The sequence below is a fragment of the Lepidochelys olivacea genome (assembly GCF_965140295.1).
Source record: "Lepidochelys olivacea isolate rLepOli2 genome assembly, chromosome: 2".
NCBI classification, from domain to species: domain Eukaryota; kingdom Metazoa; phylum Chordata; order Testudines; family Cheloniidae; genus Lepidochelys; species Lepidochelys olivacea.
Window position 1 is genome coordinate 268,372,612 of NC_140412.1, and position 21,290 is coordinate 268,393,901.

Consider the following 21,290-nt stretch of genomic DNA (forward strand, 5'->3'; position numbering starts at 1 on the left):
TTGGAAGGGACCTCAGGAGGTCATCTAGTCTAACCTTCAAAGCAGGACCGATCCCGGACTAAATCATCCCAGCCAGGGCTTTGTCAAGCCTGACCTTAAAAACTTCTAGGGAAGGAGATTCCACCACCTCCCTAGGTAACACATTCCAGTGTTTCACCACCCTCACAGTGAAAAAGTTTTTCGTAATATCCAATCTAAATCTCCCCCACTGCAACTTGAGACCATTACTCCTTGTTCTGTCATCTGCTACCACTGAGAACAGTCTAGAGCCATCCTCTTTGGAACCCCCTTTCAGGTAGTTGAAAGCAGCTATCAAATCTCCCCTCATTCTTCTTTTCCATAGACTAAACGTCCCCAGTTACCTCAGCCACTCCTCATAACTCATGTGTTCCAGTCCCCTAATCATTTTTGTTGCCCTCCGCTGGACTCTTTCCAATTTTTCCACATCCTTCTTGTAGTGTGGGGCCCATAACTGGACACAGTACTCCAGATGAGGCCTCACCAGTGTCGAATAGAGGGGAACGATCATGTCCCTCGATCTGCTGGCAATGCCCCTACTTATACATCCCAAAATGCCATTGACCTTCTTGGCAACAAGGGCACACTGTTGACTCATATCCAGCTTCTCGTCCACTGTCATCCCTAGGTCCTTTTCTGCAGAACTGCTGCCGAGCCATTCGGTCCCTAGTCTGTAGCGGTGCATGGGATTCGTCCGTCCTAAGTGCAGGACTCTGCACTTGTCCTTGTTGAACCTCATCAGATTTCTTTTGGCCCAATCCTCCAATTTGCCTAGGTCCCTCTGTATCCTATCCCTACCCTCCAGTGTATTTACCTCTCCTCCCAGTTTAGTGTCCTCTGCAAACTTGCTGAGGGTGCAATCCACGCCATCCTCCAGATCATTAATGAAGATAGTGAACAAAACCTGCCCCAGGACCGACCCTTGGGGCACTCCACTTGATACCGGCTGCCAACTAGACATGGAGCCATTGATCACTACCTAATGAGCTCGACAATCTAGCCAACTTTCTATCCACCTTATATATTCGGGGCTTGGTCTTATATAAGCACCTATTACCCCCCCCCCCCCGCACACACTCCCTGTCCCCATTTTTCACACTTGCTGCCTGCTCACCCTAATCTGACACCCCCCCTCCGGGGGACTCTCCTGCAGAGACAGAGTGAGGGGCGGCCCCAGGATCCCACGCACCGAGCCCACCTTCCAGGGGGCCGTTGTGCAGGCGGGCGGGGAACAGCCCAATGTGTGCGGGCACCGCTGCCCTCTAGCGGATGGCAGCAGAGTTACACACAGGGGGCGCGCTCGGAGGAGACGGGCGGGCGGGGCTTGGGGCGGGGCGTGGGCGGGGCCGCGGGGAGGGAGGCCTGGAGGGGGCGGAGCCAGGCGCCGCTCCTGGTTGGCAGCCCAGAGCGGCCCCCGGCAGCGGCTCCCTCCCTCCCTGCGGGCCGCGCTCGCTCTGCTCCGCCCGGCAGCGGGGCCGGCCCGTGGCGAGGCGGCGCCGGGACTCTGCCCAGCCCGCAGCGGGAGCGGGGCTCGGCCGGGCCGGGCCCGCGGGAGCAGCCCCGCCCGGGGGGGCCATGGCCGAGCGGGCCGCTGCCCAGGTAAGGGCCCGGCGGGCGGGGGAGCCTCTCCCCGGGCTGCCCCGGTTGGAGTTTCCCAGGCACTGGGGGCGTCTCCGGCCTGTGCGGGGCCCCTTGCGGCCGGTCCGGGGAGCAGGGCCCGGGGCCTTGCTGCTCCCCCGGCTGCAGGCACCGCCCCGCCCCGCCCCAGTCTCCCCGGCTCCCGCTGCGGAGCCCGTCATGGCCTCGCGGCGCGGCCCCCCCGGTGCCCAGCGAGCCCAGTCCCCCCCCCCCGGTGAGTGTGCAGCGCTGCCCCGGCGAGCAGCCCTGGGCCCTCCCGTCTCCGTGCCCCGCGCCGGTAGCTGGGTCTTTCTGCCGTGCCCCCGCAGACTCCGGGGGTCTGCTCAAAACCGGAGCTGCGCGCTCCACGGGCAAACACCCGCCGCTCCTGCTTTCGGCTCCTGCCAGCCAGCCAGCGCCGCTCGCTGGAGTCTGTTTCCTGTGGGCCAACAACGGACTTGTGTAGGTCTCGTGCAGAGTCACCCCTGTGAAAACCTGCTGAAGGCCGTGGGGTTATAGGTGTGCCCAAGAGGGTATAATTGATGTATCATATACGTAATTTAATATGGCCAAAATAGCCATAAGGGTAGAAGTTGCTTTGCTGAACCCTGACTACTGGCAGTAGTACATGACTGGGAAAGAAGGTAGCCTGGCTCTCATTTCCATATTATATTTATTTGGATCACAGTAAAACCCTCTTCCCCTCATTACAGTTGGAGCTGCATTGTGCTGGATGCTAGACAAACCCCTGACATGGGGAAAGGAGACTGCCAGATGTATCAGTGTCACATTCCCCACTTTCAATTTCTGTCCTTGCTAACAGGCTCCAAAACGGGACCTAGAATCTCAGCACCTGACACTTTTGCATCCCCCCTCCGGCCTCAAACAAACCTCGCAGAGAGAGATGCAACTGCAGACTGCAGAGATTTCCCTGACTCTTGTGGCTGCTGTTCAAGACATGGAGAGGAGGGTTGATTCTCATGCTGCATGTTTGCTGAATCTGGAAGGGAGAACAGGGATGACTGAGAAGAAACTAGTCAGCTGTGAGAAGACAGTGGTGGAGTTTGGGAACCAGCTGGAGAGTAAGTGGGCCGTGCTGGGAACTCTGATCCAGGAGTATGGGCTGCTGCAGAGGAGGCTGGAGAACATGGAGAACCTGCTGAAGAACAGGAACTTCTGGATCCTGAGGCTCCCCCCAGGCGCTAAGGGGGAAGTTCCCAAGGTAACAGTGTCAGAGCTAATGATGAAGAGTAGATACAAAGCCTAACCATGAACTACTGAAGTGGTTTTTTTCCCAGAACTTGGTATATTGGCCCTTTAATTCACCATTAATAAAATAGCTTAGAACAAGGGAACTGATCTGGCTGCTTGTGTTGTGCTAGTTCACAATTAAATATGTTTAGTATTTTATTTCAAAGGAAACAAAAGAGGGAAGTCTTTTTAATGGAAGATAAAAGGAAGCAAGGCTCAGAATGAGATCACAACACAAGGCGCTGAATTTGTGATATTTGTGATTCCAGGTGCCAGTAACATTTGATGACATCTCAGTCTATTTCAATGAGCAACAGTGGGGGAATTTAGACGAATGGCAGAAGGAGCTTTACAAGAATGTGATGAAAAGCAACTATGAGATGTTGATGTCACTGGGTAAAGATCAGTTTTTGCTCTTTTGTTCGAAAAGTTCTGATCTTTGAAATATTACATTCTCTTCCAGATTTATTCTGGTCCTTTGATTTCTGGTGATTGGCCATTCTAGTTATTGGAAACTTGGTGATATGGGCTCAACTCCCTTTGCTGTCTGCATGACAAGTGGCATTCCATTCCATTCAGCTTTTAACACTGTAGAGTTTAAAGCGCCAGCTCTCTGCAGTGTGGAATGTGCACATGCTGCATTTATCTCCATGTTTATGCATTCAAATGATGGTATATTTGGAAATCATAACTTTGTAAGTATACAAGTCAGGAACAATCCATCTCAACTTTAGATAACACTGTTTAATAAGCATTGGGCTGTTCCTGGCTTGACTGTGGCCTCTTATGGGACTGAACTCTGTGCAGGTTTACAAGGTGCATGGATACTGAAGTGGTGGGAACAGTGTGAGACCCTACATAGGTAGCAAGTGGATTAATACTTGTGTATGCATAAATCCACCTGTGTGTGGAGATCTCTGGCACCCTTCCAGAAAGCACACACACATCTCCCTCTGTAACAACTTAATGTGCGACTGACAACTGACACAATTGCTTTATAAATCTCTCGTATCCCCAAGTTGCTGGGACTGGGACCCTGCTACTTCAGCTGTAGAGACCCAGCCCTCTACCACTTGGAGCACACCTATATAGCAGGTTTCAGAGTAGCAGCCGTGTTAGTCTGTATTCGCAAAAAGAAAAGGAGGACTTGTGGCACCTTAGAGACTAACCAATTTATTAGAGCATAAGCTTTCGTGAGCTACAGCTCACTTCCTCAGATGCATATCGTGGAAACTGCAGCAGGCTTTATATATACACAGAGAATATGAAACAATACCTATTCCCACCCCACTGTCCTGCTGGTAATAGCTTATCTAAAGTGATTTCCAGCACAAATCCAGGTTTTCTCACCCTCCACCCCCCCACACAAATTCACTCTCCTGCTGGTGATAGCCCATCCAAAGTGACAACTCTTTACACAATGTGCATGACAATCAAGCTGGGCTATTTCCTGCATAAATCCAGGTTCTCACATCCCCCCCACCCCCATACACACACAAACTCACTCTCCTGCTGGTAATAGCTCATCCAAACTGACCACTCTTCAAGTTAAAATCCAAGTTAAACCAGAACATCTGGGGGGGGGGGGGGTAGGAAAAAACAAGAGGAAACAGGCTACCTTGCATAATGACTTAGCCACTCCAAGTCTCTATTTAAGCCTAAATTAATAGTATCCAATTTGCAAATGAATTCCAATTCAGCAGTTTCTCGCTGGAGTCTGGATTTGAAGTTTTTTTGTTTTAAGATAGCGACCTTCATGTCTGTGATCGCGTGACCAGAGAGATTGAAGTGTTCTCCGACTGGTTTATGAATGTTATAATTCTTGACATCTGATTTGTGTCCATTTATTCTTTTACGTAGAGACTGTCCAGTTTGACCAATGTACATGGCAGAGGGGCATTGCTGGCACATGATGGCATATATCACATTGGTGGATGTGCAGGTGAACGAGCCTCTGATAGTGTGGCTGATGTTATTAGGCCCTGTGATGGTGTCCCCTGAATAGATATGTGGGCACAGTTGGCAACGGGCTTTGTTGCAAGGATAAGTTCCTGGGTTAGTGGTTCTGTTGTGTGGTATGTGGTTGTTGGTGAGTATTTGCTTCAGGTTGCGGGGCTGTCTGTAGGCAAGGACTGGCCTGTCTCCCAAGATTTGTGAGAGTGTTGGGTCATCCTTTAGGATAGGTTGTAGATCCTTAATAATGCGTTGGAGGGGTTTTAGTTGGGGGCTGAAGGTGACGGCTAGTGGCGTTCTGTTATTTTCTTTGTTAGGCCTGTCCTGTAGTAGGTAACTTCTGGGAACTCTTCTGGCTCTATCAATCTGTTTCTTTACTTCTGCAGGTGGGTATTGTAGTTGTAAGAAAGCTTGACAGAGATCTTGTAGGTGTTTGTCTCTGTCTGAGGGATTGGAGCAAATGCGGTTGTATCGCAGAGCTTGGCTGTAGACGATGGATCGTGTGGTGTGGTCAGGGTGAAAGCTGGAGGCATGCAGGTAGGAATAGCGGTCAGTAGGTTTCCGGTATAGGGTGGTGTTTATGTGACCATTGTTTATTAGTACAGCCAAGCTCTGCGATACAACCGCATTTGCTCCAACCCCTCAGACAGAGACAAACACCTACAAGATCTCTGTCAAGCTTTCTTACAACTACAATACCCACCTGCAGAAGTAAAGAAACAGATTGATAGAGCCAGAAGAGTTCCCAGAAGTTACCTACTACAGGACAGGCCTAACAAAGAAAATAACAGAACGCCACTAGCCGTCACCTTCAGCCCCCAACTAAAACCCCTCCAACGCATTATTAAGGATCTACAACCTATCCTAAAGGATGACCCAACACTCTCACAAATCTTGGGAGACAGGCCAGTCCTTGCCTACAGACAGCCCCGCAACCTGAAGCAAATACTCACCAACAACCACATACCACACAACAGAACCACTAACCCAGGAACTTATCCTTGCAACAAAGCCCGTTGCCAACTGTGCCCACATATCTATTCAGGGGACACCATCACAGGGCCTAATAACATCAGCCACACTATCAGAGGCTCGTTCACCTGCACATCCACCAATGTGATATATGCCATCATGTGCCAGCAATGCCCCTCTGCCATGTACATTGGTCAAACTGGACAGTCTCTACGTAAAAGAATAAATGGACACAAATCAGATGTCAAGAATTATAACATTCATAAACCAGTCGGAGAACACTTCAATCTCTCTGGTCACGCGATCACAGACATGAAGGTCGCTATCTTAAAACAAAAAAACTTCAAATCCAGACTCCAGCGAGAAACTGCTGAATTGGAATTCATTTGCAAATTGGATACTATTAATTTAGGCTTAAATAGAGACTTGGAGTGGCTAAGTCATTATGCAAGGTAGCCTGTTTCCTCTTGTTTTTTCCTACCCCCCCCCCCCCAGATGTTCTGGTTTAACTTGGATTTTAACTTGAAGAGTGGTCAGTTTGGATGAGCTATTACCAGCAGGAGAGTGAGTTTGTGTGTGTATGGGGGTGGGGGGGATGTGAGAACCTGGATTTATGCAGGAAATAGCCCAGCTTGATTGTCATGCACATTGTGTAAAGAGTTGTCACTTTGGATGGGCTATCACCAGCAGGAGAGTGAATTTGTGTGGGGGGGTGGAGGGTGAGAAAACCTGGATTTGTGCTGGAAATCACTTTAGATAAGCTATTACCAGCAGGACAGTGGGGTGGGAGGAGGTATTGTTTCATATTCTCTGTGTATATATAAAGCCTGCTGCAGTTTCCACGATATGCATCTGAGGAAGTGAGCTGTAGCTCACGAAAGCTTATGCTCTAATAAATTAGTTAGTCTCTAAGGTGCCACAAGTCCTCCTTTTCTTTTTACCTATATAGCAGTAATCCCTTAGCCTCTGTGTGAGGCCAGGCTAGAGGGCAGCATCAGACAGCGTACTGTCTCTGACTCATTACTTCATAGCACCTGGCATTTCCCCCTACAATGCCTTCAGTAACACTTTTGCTTCTGTTCTAATCTCTAGCAGTGGGATGAACTAAAATAACTCAAAATCTTTAATGAAAGTTAATAGAGTACTAGCTGCTACTCCTGAAGGATACATGGATTGGTAGGGTTGTGATATACTGCTGTGCTGGTAAGAGGCTTGTCTTTCATTCCTGTCCCTAGTTGCCTGGCATGGGTCAGGCTTACAGACGGTTAAATATCTTTGTTATATGGCACTGGGCCCAGTATTCTTGGGCTCTTGTGGCTAATACATGTATTACAAGCCTCTGTTGGATGGGATGTAGGTGTGGCTGCTGCCGTGGAGGAGATAAGAGGTAACTGGAGGGGAGGAAGCAGTAGCAGAAGTTGTTTTCTTCCCCTCCTTCCTAAATCATTCTGTGGTGGCTGCAGCCCTCAAAGGATACACCCATCCAGTAGAATGCAGTGATATACATACATACATACGTACTGTGGGAGGACAGACTCATGCAAATCTAGCCTATTACTATACACTGTCTCTTAATATCTTTCTCCATGAACAGACTATGCCATTTCCAAACCTGACATCCTATCCCGGATTGAACGGGGGGAGGAGCTGAGTGTCGGGGACCAAGGAGACGCAGAGGAGAGAGAAATTCCTACAGACCCCAGCACAGGTAACTGATATGTCAGAAGCACTCGCACAGTTAATACAGTAAAATGCTGGAAATCCAGCAAGACTTTTGAACTCTTCTTGTGGCGAGAGATTGATCTCTTCATAGTTGTGGCTGTGACCAGCTTTGCATGATCAGCCTGACTCTTGGCATGTGCCTCCTTCCCCAACCCTAATTATACCAGAAGGCTTGAAATCATAAACTCTTTACTATCCATAATAGTTCTTGCAACTGTGCACGTACAGCCCTCGAGACCCTTGCAATTAAGCTATATCTGCTTTGCCAGATAAAAGGGGAGGTGATCAAAGATGTTCTAGCTGTGGACACTGAGCACCAAAATACTATATTTGAGGACTAATGTCTTCGGCTCCCTTGGTGCCTGATTTAACATGTTTAGCTGTGATCTTATAATACTCTTCATAGACTTGTAGCTCTAGTTTACGTGGAGGGTAGACAGAGTGGCAAGCATATGAGGGCAGAGTTAAGGCTGTTTGAGGTACCTTAACTCTCTATTTCTGTATGTTCCAAAATCAATATGGTTTTTAAGTGTAGCTTTATCTTTGAATTTCTGGTGTTCATACTAGTTTGTAAAACTGAAATGCCGTATCAATGTTTATTTCCTTATTTGTGCCAATGTAACATTTTGTGTGTGCAAACCATTGGTCTGAATCATTAATGGAGTTGCCCGGGTGTAAACTAACACAATGTAGTCACACAATGAAGTAACACAATGTAGTCACACAATGAAGTAACACAATGGTGAGTCAGGCCCTGGGTCTCTTGTTATGTTTTATCCGTGTTTTCCTACTCTCTTGACATAACACCACTGAGACCTTTTCTAACTCGAGCTAATCCCTCATGAACTCTTTTCTAAAGAATATGGTGTATGTTGGAAAAACAATGTGAATTTTTGTTCCTGTGAACAGAATCTCCAGTTTGTACACAAGAGGGTTTATTACTTACTAAACAAGAGGAAGAGTTGTATGTTGGGGATCAGCAGGATTTGGAGGGCAGAAAAGTCTCTAAAGAGCTCTACACAGGTGAGTTAAAGTTGCTCAAATGGGGTGTGAAATTGAAAGGTTAATAAACTTTGAGCTCTTATCTTTTTCTACATATTCCAAATCTACAACCAACACTTGTTCATATCTCCATGGCAGACGTCAGTCAGGCTTTCTATCAGTCCTGACTGATTTTGGGCATTTTCTCTTTCTCATCTTCCATCCATTTTCTGAGAGTTCAGAATTGGTGACTGCTCCTTTCCTGTGCAGAAGGTAGTAGATGTAGGAAATAGTTTTCCTCCCTTAACCCTCCTTGCTTGGCGTCTTAAGCCCAGGTGGCCATGAATTTCTGATTTATGGTGGTTACTGTGATTTCAGTCTTTCTAAATAAGGCTTTTGGAGCAGGGCCTTATGTGATTAGTCTTTTCAGGCAGATGGTGCCAGGGAGCATAGAACTGATACCTTAACCTGGGGAAGGAAAGCCAATTTTGTGCATGTATTTGGATATGTGCATATATATAAAATTTAACACACACAAACTGTGTTAAAAGAACATTTAAGATTGCAAAGTCAAGCACTCAAAAGTTAAGAAATGCCAGAATTAAGCCTTCCTGTGCAAGCTAAACTTGGCCCCCCTGTGCAGATGCATTATGATACAATCTTTAATTAAATGATCATACTATTTTTTTCCACAGGAGCCCTGCCTCATTTACTGAACAGGATGGACTGTGCTGTGGGGATGAATCAGGGTTGTGGCTGATCAGAGGCTTATAATTTGGTCAAATGTGGGTGAATTTTCATGGGGGAGGCAATAAGCACATCCCTGACTCCCGTGGGACCCTGTACCACAAGTCAAGTCCTTGCTCCAAATCAAGGAGGTGCAGGAAAACGAAAAGGTTGTAAGAATTATTTTTATCTGGGTAAAATGGTTTCCCCCCCCCTTAATCTTGTTCTTGGAAATGGCTGAACTCTTTTAGCTGAAACTTTCTGTTAAAATTCAGCCTGAAGTGGACACCTGGCGTGGAAAACATCAACCCTAGCAGTTAAATTTTGGCAAAATGTATAAGCAACTGAAAAGAGGGTCTTGTACTAGGAAGTATTGGGTAACTTTAACAATAAGAAATACGCACGTACTGTATCAATGCAATGATAGTGGGTCCGTCTAGCACATCAGGTTTGAGCTCCAGCACCCATCTTTCTTTTGCTGTTTCTTATAACTTTCTGAAACAGAGTCCTTTGTCTTAGCTGCTTCTGCCCAGAGCCTAACTGCTTTGTTTTTAGAAATTTTGAGGAAATATTATCTATTTTTGGGGGGGTAGTGGAAGAGATGGGAAGTGTATTTTAATAAAACACAACCAGATTCCCTTATGTTCTAATGCTAATTGTTTTTACATTCAATGCCCAAACTAAACTCCCATCTAAACTAAAGAGCTAAACTCTGACTTGGAGTTCAGGGAAGCTGTGGGGAGTATCAAGCCAAACTAATACAGATCAAGAAATATATAAGCTCCACTGGCAACTTCTCTTTTTTGAAAAAAGAAATTTCTTACGAAAATTTCATAAATGGGGCGTGTGGAATTAAGGCTGAAAAGCTCAATCTTAACATTCACTCCTTTTGGTTATGCCTTTAATATGATCCTCATATCTGCTAAATAATACATGATACAATACAAACTGGAATTTTATACCCCCTTATGTTGAGAAAGTTGTATAAGACCTTGGGTATGCGTGTGTGTTTATTTTAAGGTCTAACTGAGATTTACAAAGCACGCCAGGTTTGGGGAGGGGGAAAAAACAGATTTTGCAGCCACTTTTACATTCACAATACTTGTATCTCCATCTTTCTCCTTGACTAGACCATGCCGTTTCCTCGTCTGACACTGTATCCCAGACTGAGGAAGGCAACGAGTTATGCGTCAGGGCCCTGCTAGAGTCAGAGAATACAGAAATGCCTGTAGACCCTTGCACTGGTGAGTAAGAGATCAGAACAACTCAGATGGTGTTGGCCAAAGCTGGGCACCCAGCAATACCTTTGGTAGCTCTTATAACCATGTCTTTTCTGATGCTTTATCAGCACTTTTGCATGACAAATGTGACTTGCCAAGAACCTCAACCAGATGTAATCTGGGGTTCCTAACTATTCCAAAATCCTTCGTTTTCCTAACTTTTACAGTGAATGCTTTGTAATATAACTCTTTCCCATGAACAGGATTTCAAATTTGTGCTACTGACATTTTATCACTGATTAAACAAGAGGGAGAGCCGAGTATCTGTGAGCAGCATGATTCAGAGGAAAACAAAATCCATACAGATCCCAGCACAGGTCAGTAAGGGAATAATACTTCCAATGGAAAAGCTAAATTAATGCCAAGTTAAATTAATGTAAATGCAGAAAATTCAGGACCTTTTTAGTTGTGTCCACACAAATCCAATAATTCAGTGCCATCCTCTTGATATAGGATGAAGCATCCTCCTAATGTGGGTCATGGATTAGCTATAGTTTCTACAAAATAGACATAAGTTTGGTTAAAAACTCAGAGGAAATGGTTATGTCAAATAGGAAAGAGGTATCAAGTAGAATCCCATATGGTTTAGACCTAACACTATTCAGCTTTCAACCTGCCAGGACCCAAATATAGGAAAAAATATTTTGAAAAAGACCCAAAATGAAGGACACCCAAGAATTATTCACACAGGAAATTGCTAATAGTGTGGCGTTAATTCCCTTAGTGTAAATGACTTTCTGTAAGCTGAACTTCGTGTGTGCCTTTATTACTGATGTAAATAATTGTCAACAATAGAAGTGAGGGGACACCAAATTTGTGTGGAACATAAGTAACTGAGACTAAAACGAGTGGTATCCCAATATGGTAGTGTGAAACAGATGCCATTCAGTCTTCTCATTAACAACCTAGCAGGTGTAGTGGAGCCTTAATGTATTTAATGCATGGATGAGACAAAGGTGGGATGGATTAGCTACACCGAGGAGGAGACTATTAAAATATAGTGATCATGATCTACTGGACGCCTCTACTGAAATCCATTGAAAAACTAATCTTTAAAGCTAAATGTCAAATGATCAATGTGGGGCGGAATAATTCCTTAGAGAATGCGGGAATGTGCCCGTAGGGTGGCAGTACACTAGTGCAGTAACAAGAATGTCATATACTCTGTTGGGCTCCATTAACAGGAGCATCAAGTGTATAATAAGACCCTAGCCCTGCAATGAACTCTCAGCATGGTTACGCTATAGACAAGAGCCCAGAGCTCTGGGTGTGCGCAGGGGGTTGCCCTATACAAAGTTTGTTGTGGGATCAGAGCTCTGAGTGAGGTTAATGTTCTGCTATGCTCAGCACTGGGTAGGCCTCAATTGGGTAAGTTTTCAGGTTAATGGTGTTCCTTATTCGGGCCTGTAATGTAAACTGATTGTGTACTGACTGTAAATTCCTGATTTTCAGAGGTGCTGAGCATCCACAGATCCTTGCCTGACTTTATTTGGAGGTGTGGGTTCTCAATGTCTCTGAAAATCAGGTCCCAAAACTTTTGTGTATTTACTGATCCAGTGCTAAGACTAAACTCTTCCAAGCAGGGCACAGGTCTTGCCGTAGGTTTGTAAAGTGCTGACCAAATCTCTGACTCTGCAATAAGTGATTTTTAATAGACCTGGTTGCAGAGACTAAATGTTTTCTATTTTTCATCAACATTTTAATTTCAGTGAAAACTTTCCAAGCTGTTCTACTCAGTAATAAAGCCTATATTTTTATTTAACTTGATTATCTGTGCTTCAGAAACAATATAGCCACAAACATTTTTCTGGTTAAGGCCTTTGGTTGGTTGCAATCAGAAGAGGTTTCCTCAGTCGTTTTACCTTCTTGTGATTGTATGTTTATTTCAGCGAAAGATGGAAGCACAAACAAGGATAAGCTCCCTGAAAATCCTCTTGAAAGCATTGTGTACGAGTCTAGTTTATATGGAAAACTTGGAGAAGAGTGTTTGCCAAATCCCAAACAGAGAGTGACATGGAAGTGTCTGTACAATTCAAAAATGCAGCAGGCAACTGCTACTGGGAACAGTCTGGGGGTTTCATCTCACTGTGACAAAAATTTATTAATCCATCAGGAAGAAGCCTACCCAGAAGAGAGACTGTATACAAGTACTGAATGTGAGAGAAACTATACTCAAAAGGTGTATCTTCAGAATCACCAACAAGCCCACACAGGAGAGAGATTGTTTGCATGTGCTGAGTGTGGGAAAAACTTCCAGCTGAAGATAAGTTTGACAAAACACCAAAGGAGCCATGGAATAGAGAAACCCTATGAATGCAGCCAATGTGAGAAGAGCTTCATTTGCCACTCGTGGCTCATTAGACACCAAATGATTCACAGTGGAGAGAGGCCATATAAATGTACCGAATGTGACAAAAGCTACAGCAGAAAGGATTATCTTCTAAATCACCAACGCCGGCATTTAGGGGAGAAACTATTCCAGTGTAATGTGTGTGGGAAAAGCTTTGTACTGAAAAGAAGTTTAGTTAAGCATCAAAAAAGTCACATGAAAGAGACCCAATCCACTTAGCCAGTTGAGTTGACTTAGACACCAGATGATTCACACGGAGAAGCTAGAACAATCATTTTTTGAGGGAAAAACTGAGTGGGAAATCTATGATCCTCAAAAATAGTCCTGTCACAAGTAACTTCATCTGAAGGCTTCACAGGGACCTGGATACACAACAGAGAGACCAGCCTGATGTAAAAAGAGAGGATGCATTAGTATCTGTTCACAATCTACTATGTGAGACAGAGCTAACTGAAAATAGGTCAGAAAATGCATGTTCGTGTGACACACAACAGGAAAAAGAGATAGCTGGCTCTTTACTGAGAGGAGGGACTCCTACCATTTGAAATTTAGAACCCATTTCTGAACCCCTTCAGAGAAGCAGCAGATACTTAGGAATGGAGTTTGGGAGGTCAAATGCACCCCAAGCTCCCATTTAAGTCAAAGGTAGCTCTCGGTATTCAGTACCTCTGTAAATCAAACATTTAACCCATTGAAGCCAGGCAAATGGAGCTATCTGAAGATTACCTTGCTGACTCTCCTTGTGACTAGAGAAAGCTTACAGTATAGATCTCTTTTTGGACAGCCTGAGTTTTCCACCTTCCAAATGTAATGTTCCATATTACAGACAGTTGTATATATGATTTGATTTGTGCATTACTGAAGATTTTTATATGATGATTGTCCTGGTTTTGAGAACACTTTTTTCTTAATTTTCACTACATTTGGGTTTTGTAGGAAACGTTATGGGAAATCAAGTGGATAAGCGTTTGGCTCACTGCAGCAGCTTTAGGTTATTGGTGTTGCTACTTTTCACGGGAAGGACAAAAATGTACCTGAGACAGGAGCCAGCCCTCTTCAGTAACACCAGGTTCTTGATAAAAGAAAATTTCTCTAATCTTGCTTTTGATGGCACTATGGCCCTCTGGGGGGAAAAAACCTTTAGGGGCAGCAGGGCTGGGTAGTTAAGTTGAGCAAAATGCCATGAAAGCCACTGTTATCCATAAATAATACAAGTCAGCTCCTCAGCTGGTATAACTTGTCATAGCTCTTTTGCTGTCAGTGAAGATTTAAAAGTTACAGCAGCTAAGGATCTGGCTCTGTATTTATAAACTCTTACTGAAGTTCATGTGAGACCGTCTTTAGTTTTTTGTTTTTGTTTTTTTGTTTTAAATAAAATTGTCAAGAAAAATCCTCTTGCTCAAACTTGCCAGGATTGTTTCTAGCACCCCCTGATGCCTCTTCTGGGGGACTGAGCTATCTTATAGAAAAGATGAGGGGAGGGAAAAATAAACCAACAGGGCAAAACCTAATTCTGGCAGCAACCATCTTGTAAGCTCCATCCAAATGGCACCCCTTCACAGTTTGTTTTGGTAAAATCCACTGAGTTACTGTTGGGGGAAAATGCAAATAAACAAAAAAAATTAAAAAAGCAGATTCTTCACAATCACGTCTTCAGCCTATCTAGACCACCCCAAATCTCATGTTACAGTCTCACAGGGTGGAATTCAGTTTGTGAAGTCAGTGGAGGTTGTGAGGGGCATTTTGCCCTTCATGGGATGTAAACTGAGAATTTTCTGCCGCTTGAGGTGCAGCGTTATGTCAAATAAGTATGGCTTAGGATAAGAGTTCAGCCCAACAACTGCGCTTAACAAAACGAAGGTAGTCTCAGCTGGAGAATTCGGAAGACAGCCATGGAACAAAATGACTGTGCTAAGCCCAAAATAGAGGCGTGAGGTATTCTTTATAGTGTATTCTTTGTGAAGGAAATGGATTCTGCTTAGTTACAGAAGACGGAAAATTGGTATAGGCACGTGTATTCAGCAAAAGAATCAACATTTTATGGTCTTGGTAAAATCTTTATGGGTAATTTTGTTACTTTTCTGTTAATATGGACCTTTCACTCAGTCTGAGTAGAATCTATTTTTCTCTTTCTCACCCCCATTAATTAGCTGATGAGCTGTTGTGATTGTTTACTAGAGGTGTAATTCTACCATTCTTATCTTTGTGGCACCTTAGAGACTAACAAATTTATTTGGGCATAAGCTTTCATGGATCTGATGAAGTGGATTTTAGCCCATGAAAGCTTATGCCCAAATAAATGTTAGTCTCTAAGGTGCCACAAGGACTCCTTGTTTTTGCTGATATAAACAAACAGTTACCACTCTGAAACCTGATTCTTATCCTTGTGAATGGATTATCTTGTGTGATATATTGCCATGGATAACATTTTGTTCCTAAATTAATACTGTTGGGGGTAGTTACTTGCCACAGAACATGTAGTATTTCCTACCCTCAATTAAAGGAATAGGTAGTGTAACCGATCACTGGAGCTGTCCAGATACATTTGGGCCTTACCTCCAGCTGTAGCTTGCACGAGGAGTTCTGTAGACCTTAGTAGGGCTACTCCTACGAGTAAGAGCTGCAGGACGGGGCTTTCAATGTGTGTTCTCAAATAGTGTTTTATGAAATACAAATACTGGTAAATACAGTACATCAATCTTACGAACAAGCAGCTATACCAATCATTTTTCACAATTGGGGGTGGGGGAATCACACAATGGAAGTGATGTTGAAGAACAAATCAACATCACTTCAAATTCTGATGCCTCCAATGGAAATTACCTTGCAGTGGTTTGAAGGACAGGAAGAAAACAATGCAGTACACCATACTGCAAAGGCTAATTTTGAGATAATTAATTTTATGAATGATTCAGTCCACAGTTAATTTAAAGATAAAGGTTCTATGGTGTAGTTTAAATATAATGCAGTGGTTTCATTGCCTTTTAGAAAGGGAGATTTAACATTTAAAGGAGCAGTGTACAAAAGGTCTATGTGCCACTTAAGCCTATCAGTCTCCTAAACAGTGCATAGTAGTCCTTGTAGCAGATCTTTGCACATGAGTTATCTTCAACCTTAATGAAATACCCTTGGTGGGAAGGTTATCTGCATGAATGATGTGTGTCTCTCTCTGGTGGCCATTGGTATACTGGATCCTACTCATAACAATGTTTTATACTCATGTTCTATTTTGGATACTATGATGTAATTATTACAAAAAAAAGTTTAAGAACAGTAGAAGCTGTTCATTTACTAAATAAATAGAACTCAAATAGTACTCCATTAGTAGGAGGGTTGTGTTTATCAAAATAAACTGACCCCTCTTTTTAAAAAAAACAACAAAACACAAAAATATACATGTTTCAGTGTAGCAGCTGTTAGTCTGTATCCGCAAAAAGAAAAGGAGGACTTGTCACCTTAGAGACTAACAAATTTATCTGAGCAAAAGCTTTCGTGAGCTACAGCTCACTTCATCGGACACATTCAGTGGAAAATACAGTGGGGAGATTTATATACACAGAGAACATGAAACAATGGGTGTTACCATACACACTGTAAGGAGAGTGATCAGGTAAGGTGAGCTATTACCAGCAGGAGAGCGGGGGAGGGGTTGGTGGGGGAGCCTTTTGTAGTGATAATCAAGGTGGGCCATTTCCAGCAGTTGACAAGAATATCTGAGGAACAGCAGGGGGGGTGGGGGGGAGGGAATAAACACGGGGAAATAGTTTTACTTTGTGTAATGACCCATCCACTCCAAGTCTTTATTTAAGCCTAAATTAATTGTATCCAGTTTGCAAATTAATTCCAATTCAGCAGTCTCTTGCTGGAGTCTGTTTTTTTTTGAAGTTTTTTTTTGTTGAAGAATTGCCACTTTTAGATCTGTAATTGAGTGACCAAAGAGATTGAAGTGTTCTCCGACTGGTTTTTGAATGTTTGTTATAATTCTTGACGTCTGATTTGTGTCCATTTATTCTTTTACGTAGAGACTGTCCAGTTTGGCCAATGTACTTGGCAGAGGAGCATTGCTGGCACATGATGGCACATAGCACATTGGTAGATGTGCAGGTGAACAAGCCTCTGGTAGTGTGGCTGATGTGATTAGGCCCTATGATGGTGTCCCCTGAATAGATATGTGGATACAGTTGGCAACAGGCTTTGTTGCAAGGATAGGTTCCTGGATTAGTGGTTCTGTTGTATTTGGTTCAGGCTGGGGGTCTGTCTGTAAACAAGGACTGGTCTGTTTCCCAAGGTCTGTGAGAGTGATGGGTCGTCCTTCAGGATAGGTTGTAGATCCTTGATGATGCGTTGGAGAGGTTTTAGTTGGGGGCTGAAGGTGATGACTAGTGACATTCTGTTATTTTCTTTGTTGGGCCTGTCCTGTAGTAAGTAACTTCCGGGTACTCCTCTGGCTCTGTCAATCTGTTTCTTCACTTCAGCAGGTGGGTATTGTAGTTCTAAGAATGCTTGATAGAGATCTTGTAGGTGTTTGTCTCTGTTTGAGGGGTTGGAGCAAATGCGGTTGTATCGTAGAACTTGGCTATAGACAATAAATTGCGTGGTGTGGTCTGGATGAAAGCTGGAGGCATGTAGGTAAGCCTAGCAGTCAGTAGGTTTCCGGTATAGGGTGATGGTCATGTGACCATCGCTTATTAGCACCGTAGTGTCCAGGAAGTGGATCTCTTGTGTGGACTGGTCCAGGCTGAGGTTGATGGTGGGATGGAAATTGTTGAAATCATGGTGGAATTCCTCAAGGGCTTCTTTGCCATGGGTCCAGATGATGAAGATGTCATCAGTGTAGCACAAGTAGAGCAGGGGCATTAGGGGATGAGAGCTGAGGAAGCGTTGTTCTAAGTCAGCCATAAAAATGTTGGCATACTGTGGGGGCCATGCGGTTACCCATAGCAGTGCCGCTGATTTGAATGTATACATTGTCCCCAAATGTGAAATAGTTATGGGTGAGGACAAAGTCACAAAGTTCAGCCACCAGGTTTGCCGTGACATTATCGGGGATACTGTTCCTGACGGTTTGTAGTCCATCTTTGTGTGGAATGTTGGTGTAGAGGGCTTCTGCATCCATAGTGGCCAGGATGGTGTTTTCAGGAAGATCACCGATGGATTGTAGTTTCCTCAGGAAGTCAGTGGTGTCACGAAGATAGCTGGGGGTGCTGGTAGCATAGGGCCTGAGGAGGGAGTCCAGATAGCCAGAGAATCCTGCTGTCAGGGTGCCAATGCCTGAGATGATGGGGCGTCCAGGATTTCCAGGTTTATGGATTTTGGGTAGCAGAATACCCCTGGTTGGGGTTAGCAGTGATAGGCTAAGGAGAGGAGACACATCTTTGAGGCTAAGATTCAAGTGCTGCCACTCAAACCATCTGTAGTTTGCTGGTTGAGAAGTCTAGGTCTGAGGAGCCAGAGGATGCTTTATCTGTTCAGCATTGCTGTTAGAGGGAAACAAGTTATTTGAGCCCATAGTGGCATTCATTTGGGATTAGGACTGGGGGAGGATAGATGCTTCTGATCCTTATGTTGGGGGATAGTGAGAGAGAGAGAGTGGTAATATGGTGGGAGAGATGTGGCCAGACAGCCAGGGTTGAGGGAGACAGTGGGTTAGGTTTACCTGCCAGCCATCTAGGCATACTTTGTACCTCATATTCATACCTCCTTAGGGTTGGGAGTGTGTCCTCTCACAGGGCCAATGTTAGGGAAAATGGCGCCATAGGCAGACTTGAATTTTTGCACCTTTTAAGCTCAAGTATGTAGTGATATTAACGAAAGTTTCAGAAATTAAGCTGTAATCTCAAAAGTTTTTATCATTTACTAAAAAATACAAATGACAATTCAGTTTTATTCAAATAAATGTCAAAAAATAATAGCTAAATGACAAACAGTAAACTAAATAAAAAAACAAACGTTGTTCACCAAGACTCAGAAGGCAAGTCTGTGTGCCTTTGCTGCCGCAAATTCTGATATTGCTTGTGACAGGCCTATATGTTGAGCCACAGCATTCTCAATACACAGGATGGCCAGCGAAGATTGTCTGTCATCTCCCATGGTCGATAGCAGATAAGTTTTTATGAGCTTCATCTTTTAAGAAGCTCCAGTCGTTGCTCGCCACTGTTACAGGTACGGTTAACAGGATCCTGAGTCCTATCCATGTGTTTGGGAAGTTGTCATTAAGTTCATTGTTGAAAATAAATGGTAGAATTTCTTGAGGAGCACTACAGTCCATTGGAAGCAGACTTTGGAGATAGCAAAGTTCTTTGCAGAGGTCACTGCCATTAATGACTGAGCTCTCTCCATATGTCAGTGCACTATGAAGGTTCTTACAGTGCTTCATCAAAATTTCTTTGTCAGAGTTGTGTTATGTTATATAGAAAGCCCCAAAGATTCACATGTTGATTCATTTGCTCAAACCGTTCTTCCAGAGACATCAGTGTCTAAAAGCTCGTTGAAAAATTCAATTTTAAACTTGACTTCTGGATTAACTGTTTCATCTTCACATTCATGGCTGAATTGATGCTTTTTACGATGAACATGGTTTAAACTCTACATCAACACCAAGATTTTCAGCTATTTCCTTAGCTGTTGTCAGAGCTCCTTCGTACCTGACTTCCCTGTAGTTTATCAAGTTTGTGGCTGCAACAATGTTGACGTTTTTCTTGCTTTGCATGCTTTTGTTCACCACATTGACTTGAAAAAGGATATCGTACCACACCACAATGGAGACAAGAAACTTGAATTCAACTAGTTCACATGCCAGGGTGAGTGCTTCATGACAGACACCTGCATCTGCTTGCTCTGATTCAGCCAATGCGATGAGGGCATCGTGGACTTCAGCTGTTTGGTATCGAACAGCTTTAACACTGTCAATTCTGCAGTCCTAGTGTGTTTCACATATTGGCTTCACAGTGATATTGACATGATCTGTGAGAATCTCCCAATGATGAACAGAGGTAGAGAACAGAAGGTAGATCCTTTTGCAGAATGCCACAGGGGGAGATGGACTCTGGTGAAGATGTTGCAGCATCCCCCACCACAAGATTGAGCAAGTGACATTCACATGGAACAAAAAATGCTCTTGGGTTTTGGTTAAGGATTCTTACCTGTACACCCTTGTTTTTCCCCTTCATGTGTGCACTGTTGTCATAACCCTGGCCCTGGCAGTCTTGGATATTTATGTCACGTTCCTTCAGAGTAGTAAGTATAGTATCAGTTAGTCCTTCCCCTGTGGACTCGTCCACTGTTTTAAAACTAATAAAGTGCTCCTGAATGGTCACTTTACCATCTGAAGTATCAAGGAACCTAATAGTGAAAGACATCTTTTCATAATAAGAAAAGGAGTACTTGTGGCACCTTAGAGACTAACAAATTTATTTGAGCATAAGCTTTCATGAGCTACAGCTCACTTCATTGGATGCATTCAGTGGAAAATACAGAAGTGAGCTGTAGCTCATGAAAGCTTATGCTCAAATAAATTTGTTAGTCTCTAAGGTGCCACAAGTACTCCTTTTCTTTTTGTGAATACAGACTAACACAGCTGCTACTCTGAAATCTATCTTTTCATAATGGCGCTCATCTGGAGTGCAATCCAATATAATGGAGTAGAACTTAGCACTCCTTAACCTTTTAAGAATATCTTGCAGCACTTTCTTCACCAATAATTCAATTATCTCATTCTGGATTGTTTTTCCAGAGTAGTGATCTGTCACCTCCCTGGAAAGTATGCGTCGCAAATGTTCCTTCATTACTTTATTGAACTTTCCTAGTAATTCCACCAAACCTAGGAAATTCTTGTTCATCGTGAAGAGCCTGTCAGATAAACCTTGGAAAGCCATGTTATTTTTAGAAAGATAAAGTGTTATTGTCATGAGCCTCTTTACAATGTTCTCCCAGTGTTTTGTCTTTTGTTTAATTACACATTGAAGATCCATGTTCATGCAATTATCCTGTTTTAGCCTTTGCTCTGCTTTGATCCACATTTGGTAGGAATTGAACTGACTAGGCGACTTTTCATGATGCATGAGAAGCTGAGACATGTTCTTCAATCATTCAACCCCTTGAATGCTAGGGATGATTTTGGATTCAAGTCAAAGAGCTTGCAGCAGAAACAGAAAACCTTGTCAGTGGAATCTGAGTAAAGCAGCCAGCGCCGCTTCAAAACTTTGCCATTTTCAAGCTTTCTGTATAAAAACAACATAGAAAAATGGCAATTCTCCTCATCCAGAGGAAAATCCATGTCCTTTACTTTTGGTGGACCATTGGTCACTAGCAGAGCTTGAATTTTGGGTGTTAGACTGGACCATAAAGCAGGATCAGAAATGGTATTGCTAAAAAATTGGGGATTGGTCCTGCTTTGTGGGGGGAGGGATAACTCAGTGGTT

At 43.8% G+C, this 21,290-nt stretch overlaps 1 protein-coding gene across 1 annotated transcript; it reads left to right on the forward strand.

Annotated features, from left to right (window-relative positions):
• The first annotated feature begins 1,419 nt into the window (after window positions 1–1,419).
• LOC311515496 (uncharacterized protein) lies at window positions 1,420–16,507 on the forward strand. The gene is made up of 8 exons (XM_084618603.1): window positions 1,420–1,617; window positions 2,459–2,857; window positions 3,156–3,282; window positions 7,406–7,519; window positions 8,443–8,556; window positions 10,371–10,484; window positions 10,724–10,837; window positions 12,410–16,507. Exons 1-8 carry the CDS (start codon window positions 1,594–1,596, stop codon window positions 13,087–13,089), a joined length of 1,686 nt encoding a protein of 561 aa, XP_084474729.1. The 5' UTR covers window positions 1,420–1,593; the 3' UTR covers window positions 13,090–16,507.
• The last annotated feature ends 4,783 nt before the right edge of the window (window positions 16,508–21,290 follow it).